At 50.2% G+C, this 6,000-nt stretch overlaps 1 protein-coding gene across 1 annotated transcript in view; it reads right to left on the reverse strand.

Moving 5' to 3' along the window:
• Positions 1 to 5,759, reverse strand: part of LOC102084520 (heparan sulfate glucosamine 3-O-sulfotransferase 3B1) — a 29,415-nt gene extending 23,656 nt beyond the window's left edge. The window contains exon 1 of the mRNA XM_005503168.4: positions 5,084 to 5,759. Within this exon, the coding sequence (XP_005503225.3) occupies positions 5,084 to 5,508 (425 nt within the window). The 5' untranslated portion in view covers positions 5,509 to 5,759. The remainder of the gene's footprint in view (positions 1 to 5,083) is intronic.
• Positions 5,760 to 6,000: the final 241 nt, after the last annotated feature.

Here is a 6,000-nt window from a genome sequence, read left to right on the forward strand (position 1 = left end):
CAGTAGAAGACACGACCGCTCAAGGCTGAGTGATCACTAAATTAGACTTCTTCCTATTTGGGATGGATTAATAGCACTAAATCCAGTCTCAAGCAGAAAGAGCAGTTTAGCAAGCGAGGCCTGATGGAAAGACACATCCAGGATCAGGCCAGGTTGGAAATACAGCTCAGAAGATCAGCGGTTTGGGTAGAGTTTTTATAGCCACTGCACCCAGGCCTTGCTGGATGCTTCTAAAAACAAAGCCTGCACTGGAAGCGCCTTGAGGTATCCAAAGCTCGGTGTGTGTTACAGACATCTGCCATGGCCCACTTGAAAAGGAAAAAAAATAAATCCCAAACCCAGAGTCAAGCCCATGGGTTTTCATTCCCATGGTTTTCATGCCAAGAAGGAGCAGAAGGCTCCCCGGCACGCCGCGCGGTGCCGCGCTAACGCGATTAGCCGGGCAGATCCACCATCCGCATCCGTCACCCCAACGCATGGTCAACTTTGAAAAGTTCAGCAGCTCAACAGGTGAGGCCATGAAACCCGATCGGGGCAGACAATGTCGTCCCCCCCCCAGCGTCGTGCTGGGAAGAACTTGTCACGTGCGTCATATCGGGCAACATGCTTGAAACGGAGCAGCGCGCTGAAACCCCAGCAACACGAATAATCTTTGCCATCTGTTTGAACAACTCAACCCTCCCCAGATCTAAAGGAATGAGCCCATGCAAACACAAGGGCCTTGCTGACTGATTGTAACAGCCCAGCCCTTCTTTTTTGGGGCCATTTTCTTCTAAACTTTGCACAGCGGCCAAGGCAACATCATGGGGAGCTGCAGCAACGGCTGAGGTTCAGGGCCATTAAAAGTCCCAGCTCGCTTAAGCACAACACAATGCAAGGTCAATAGCTGATTTTTAATTATATTTTTCAACATGGAGAAAACAAAATCTCAGCATGAAAGCTGTCTAGGACATGCTCATCCCAACCCAGCCCATGGGAACACGCTGGCAGAACCGACCCTTGCTCAGTTACATTCATTTGCGCCCAAAGTCCAGTTGGGAAAAATCAAGACTGTTCCCACACTTCCTGGGGCAAACAAACCTTGCAACACCTCATGGAAACAAGACATTGAGTTTTGCAAGCGCCCGGCTGCGTCCGCGCCGCCGGCTCCATGCACAGTGCCATGGTAATCAAGCGGCAGGTATTAAATCCTCTGTACCACTGTAAAGCCAAGCTTTAGAGAGACTGGGCAAACACAGGGGCAAAATCCTGCCTTGCTCAAGATTTGCCCCTCGTTCTGCTGGGCTTTCACCCCAGGACTTTTAACCGTCATCGCTTTATCCTTCCCCTGCTCCCAGTTGCAAGCGCAAGTTTCACGCTCCTTGGGGACAAATAAAGAGACTCCTGGGGAAAAAGAAAAATTAAAAGAAAAAAAAAAAGTAAGTTTCTCATGATTCAGGAATTGCAGTGAAGCAGCACTTTGCACATTAAGGTCCCTGATGCTTATTTAGGTGATTGAGGAGTGGAAGAACGCATGTTTGAAGCTGTTTATTGCACACGACCAGACTGGGCCTGATCCTGCTGGCCCAAACCACCCGTTCTCAGCACGCAGGATGAGTTCAGGCAGCTTGGCAATAGTGAGAAGATGAAGTCCCAGCACTGGAAGGATTTCCCCCTGCCAAAAAAAATAAATAGGAAAGAAGACAAAGCCTCCTGTCTGCCCTGTTAGAGGCAGGAGAGCTCGGGCGAGCACCGCGACCGACACCGCAGCCGGGGGTTCTGAGCAGAGGACCCATCAAATCAATCAGCGGTGGCGAGTGGGGCTGGGGATGCGCAGCCCGTGGCAGGAGAGACCAGGTAGTACAGCCCCCCAGGCCTAAAATGACTTAAAAAAATAAATAACCCCCCACACACATCCCCCAAAACCCACGTAACCCTAATAGCATGATCTTTTTTTCTTACCTGAATTATAGGGCAAAAGATTTCCAAGTCGCTAGTATATTTAAAAAAGCATCACTGTTGCATAAAATAAGGAAGGAAATTTAAAAATAAAATACAACTGATCTTCTAGGTTTGCAAGAAACACTTTTTTTCTCCCAAAACCCATGTAGTAAACCTATAAGAAAACAAGGGCTCTCCGTGCAGCCGGACACCCGCGCGGAGGCTGCGGCGCTGAGCTCCTCACTGCTGCGAAGAGGAAACTTCTTTATTACCCCAAAGTTGCAGGCGCTACTTAAAATTAAGTTTGCAATAGCGGCTGGATCCCGTTTCTCCTCTGTCATGGTACATATTTTCATTTGAAGCAGTTAACATGCTGTATTCATTACCGGGGGGGGGAAACCCCGCACTGTGTGTACAGAAGTTATTTCCATTAGATTTCTAGCTATCTCAGTATTGAAAAATCAATTGATTTTTCTCCGCTCTTCCCTCTGCTTTTTAGGAACAGTGGTCAGCACCACTCGATGCTGTTTTGCCTTCCACACATGGGGGAAAAAAAGACACTTGACAGAAAATGGAGCAAGAAAACAAGTCTGAATTCCCTCCTTCCAAAGTTACTTTCTATAGATGAAAACTTTAGACAGAGCAGCAATTAACATCAATATGATTAATCACAAATACCCCAAAATGTAAGCCTTCATCAAGCTAAATAAGTAAATTTGTGATGCCTTCTGCCTCTTGGAAATGTGAGAAAAAGGCTGCATCAGAACCACCTCATTATACGGCAATAACGACTTAAACAAACACTCCTAACAGATATGAGCCCATTTAGCCAGAAGCCAGTCAAATAAAACATACTTTCAATAAGATGTGGGTCAAAAATCGCATCTTCACCCTCTCAAAGCCACGGCAATTGGATTTAAACTGCAAGGACCCAAGTAACTCCCCCAGTTTCCAAGTTCAGTCGATTTGTGCAAAAGCATCTGAAAAGCAGAGCCAAGGCTTGCCCAGCGCGACGCTGGCACAGCGGATATTTTATAGCATTTTAATCTCATTTTATTGGGCCATTAACAAGAAAATACAAACGCATCTCCTTATTGACATGAAGATAATAAATAAAAGCCTCATTAGGGCTTGGAAAAATCAGCATGTACTTGAGGAGCGCTGAGAAGCCAAGATTCCCTGCAGTCAGAGGGAGTTTTGAGCCATACAGTGTCTGATTTATAACACTGAAATTTATAGGAACAAACTTCTGCATCTAATACAAATAGCAGTTAGAAATAAAGCACAATTACCAAACAACTTGTCTGTTGATTTGAGCAAATACATCCTCTCCCCGTATATTTTGCATTATTTAGTCTCCCCCCTTCAAGTCGAAACGGGTCCCAGTCCCACAGCCAAACAAACACGCTCCGATCCCCGGGGTGAGTTGTACCCCAGTGATTTCAAGACGTCCAGCATCACTTTGCTCCCTCCCTGTGAGCGTCACCATTCAGACCTGAAAATGTGTTGTATTTCAGCTACAAAACCCCTTTTGCAAATATACTACTCAACAACGTAGCAGCGTGTTTGCAGGGATAGGGCCCCACGCTGCTTAAAATTAAGCAGCTGATAAGGTGAAACTTTAAGAAGTTACACGCGACTTTGACGCCAGCTTGTCCGAATTTAAAAATAATATCTGTCCTGTAAATATTGACTTTTGCCTGCTGCATCTGGGAAAACAGATTAATGTAGTCATAAGCATTATTCTCTCCTTCTCCCCTTCCACCTCTTACTTGTAAAAGATTAATCAACCATTTTATGGTCTAATTTAGGTGCCTAATTAAAAACAGAGTTCAACACGTACAACACCATTTTGCTAATAAATCCTGACAGGTCTGCTGCTCTGTTACACGCAAGTTCTCCTTTCAAAATGCGAGGTTAACATATATGTTTTTTTAAACCAACTGAATTTGTAAAGATTTCATCGTAGTCACTATGGGACAACACGCTTCACCCGCCACCGAAATCCTAGAATATTATAAAACGAAAGTGCTTTCCAAAACGGCTTCTTCCTGGCCAGATCTTATCCTGCATTCATGTCACTAACTGCTGAGGGATGGCAACATTAAAAATAAAATAAGAGACATAAACCTAATCGAACTTGCAGGGTGGGAGTTTCAAGTCTACAAAGAGGTTAAAACAACTTCACAGCTCGCATCTATCTTCAAAGCTCCCATCTCTGCTCCTTTAGTATTCCTGTAAGCACTCGGCAGAAAGACGCATTCAAAATATTCTTGATAAAGGGAACTTTAATCATAAAAGGATGAAAAGAAGCCGGAGTGCGGTTGGGCCCCGCACAGGGTGTCCCAGGAGCTCCAGACTCTTCTCCGCACCCACCGGCTCCCGGTTTTTGCAGCCCCCGAATCACTCACGGGGCTGCGCCCCCGAACCCCGCTCTCCATCCACTCCCGCCGGTGCAATCCTACAATTTAGAATCTTCCCCTCAGCCAAAAAACCCTTTCATCCCGTCTCCAAAGCACACGTTACCCCATCGCGGACCACGCCACGATCTCCTCCCCAGCGCCAGGCTGGAAACTGCGAGCCCGAGCAATTTATCAGCTAGAAAGCTGATTATAGTGGTAAGGAGAAAGTTAACGCAGAAGGAGCGTACGAAGCGATCGAGGAAGTTTTATCTCTAAGCAGAGCTGCCGCCTGCCAGTCCCGGGCTGCTGCTGCGCTCCCAAAAAAGTCCAAAAACAAAACCCAAAAGCCTGCTTTTGCTGGGAAAACGCCACCGCACAGCCTTGTCCCCCGACCCGAAAGGTATTTCGGATACACCAGCCATCCCTCAGCAACACCCCAAGCGGAAGGAAAAATACACACTCCAGCAAAAGCCTTGGAAGCACAACGAAATAAGAGTGTTAAATATATATATATTAATATTTAACCTTTATTTAAAGGTTAAGTAGGGTTTGGCTGGCAGAAAGCCTGCAAACACCCCGCCGCCGCTTGGGCTAACGGGGAAAACAAGTTCCGCGCCGGTTTTGGGGGTGTTTTTTTGGTAGTGTTTTTTAATTCGGAGGGGCTGTATTTAGCGGAATATTCGCATTTCGCCCCGGGACCTGCTCCGAACCCCGGGGCGGACGCTCCCCCCGCACCGGGACAGGGGACACCCCCCGGGTACCTGTACCAGGCGAGTCCCCGCTCGTAGTTGCGGTCGAAGAAATGGGGTTCGGCGCCGACGGCGCGGACATCGGGGTGCACCCGCAGGAACTCCAGCAGCGCCCGCGTCCCCCCCTTCTTCACGCCGATGATGATGGCCTGAGGCAGCCGCTTGGTACCGGAGCCGTTGAAGAAGCTGGAGATGGGGCTGGCGGCGTCGGGCGCTGCCCGCTGCTCCTCCAGGCTGCTCTCCTCGCCCGGTCCGAGCGGCGGGGCTGCGCGGGGAGGTGCGGGAGAACCGCGGGTCGCCAACCCGGCGCAGGAGCCGGCGCAGGAGTAAAACATGTAGAGCCAGAGGAAGAGCATGATGAAGAGCAGCAGGAGCCTCCGCCTCAGCGGCGGCAATGCCACGGGGACATCGAGGCAGCGATTCAAGCGCTGCCCCATGTGCCCGCGGGCGTGGCGGGATACATGGCTGGAGCCTGCCCGGCTCGGTTCGGCTCGACCCGGAGCCGCAGGGGGAACCCCCGGTACCTCAGCACGGCTCCATGGGGCTGCGCTGCCCGCCCGCTGCCTGCACTGCCCGGCCCGGCGCCGCTCTCCCGCCCGCAGCGCAGGCACAAGGAGGCAGCAGCCGCGGCCGGACGGGCAGCACCTTCAACCTATCACAGCCGCGCTCCCGTCGCATAATGAGCCGGGCGGAGGAGCCAATCTGAAAAGAGGCTGTCCCACAGGGGGCGGGGCGGAGGAGGGGCGGAGATGAGCTGATTGGCTGCGGGAGCGACAGGATCCGCCCCCCGGCGCCGGGGCTCGAACCGGCGGAGCAGCGGCTGCATCGGCAGCCCCGGGGTGAGGGAGGGCGGTGATCGTGGTGTGGATAAAGCAGAATTCGGGGTCTCCAGCATCATCTAGTGCTGTAAAAACACAAAGAAAAGGACA

The sequence above is a fragment of the Columba livia genome, chromosome 18 (assembly GCF_036013475.1).
Source record: "Columba livia isolate bColLiv1 breed racing homer chromosome 18, bColLiv1.pat.W.v2, whole genome shotgun sequence".
Taxonomy (NCBI): Eukaryota; Metazoa; Chordata; class Aves; order Columbiformes; family Columbidae; genus Columba; species Columba livia.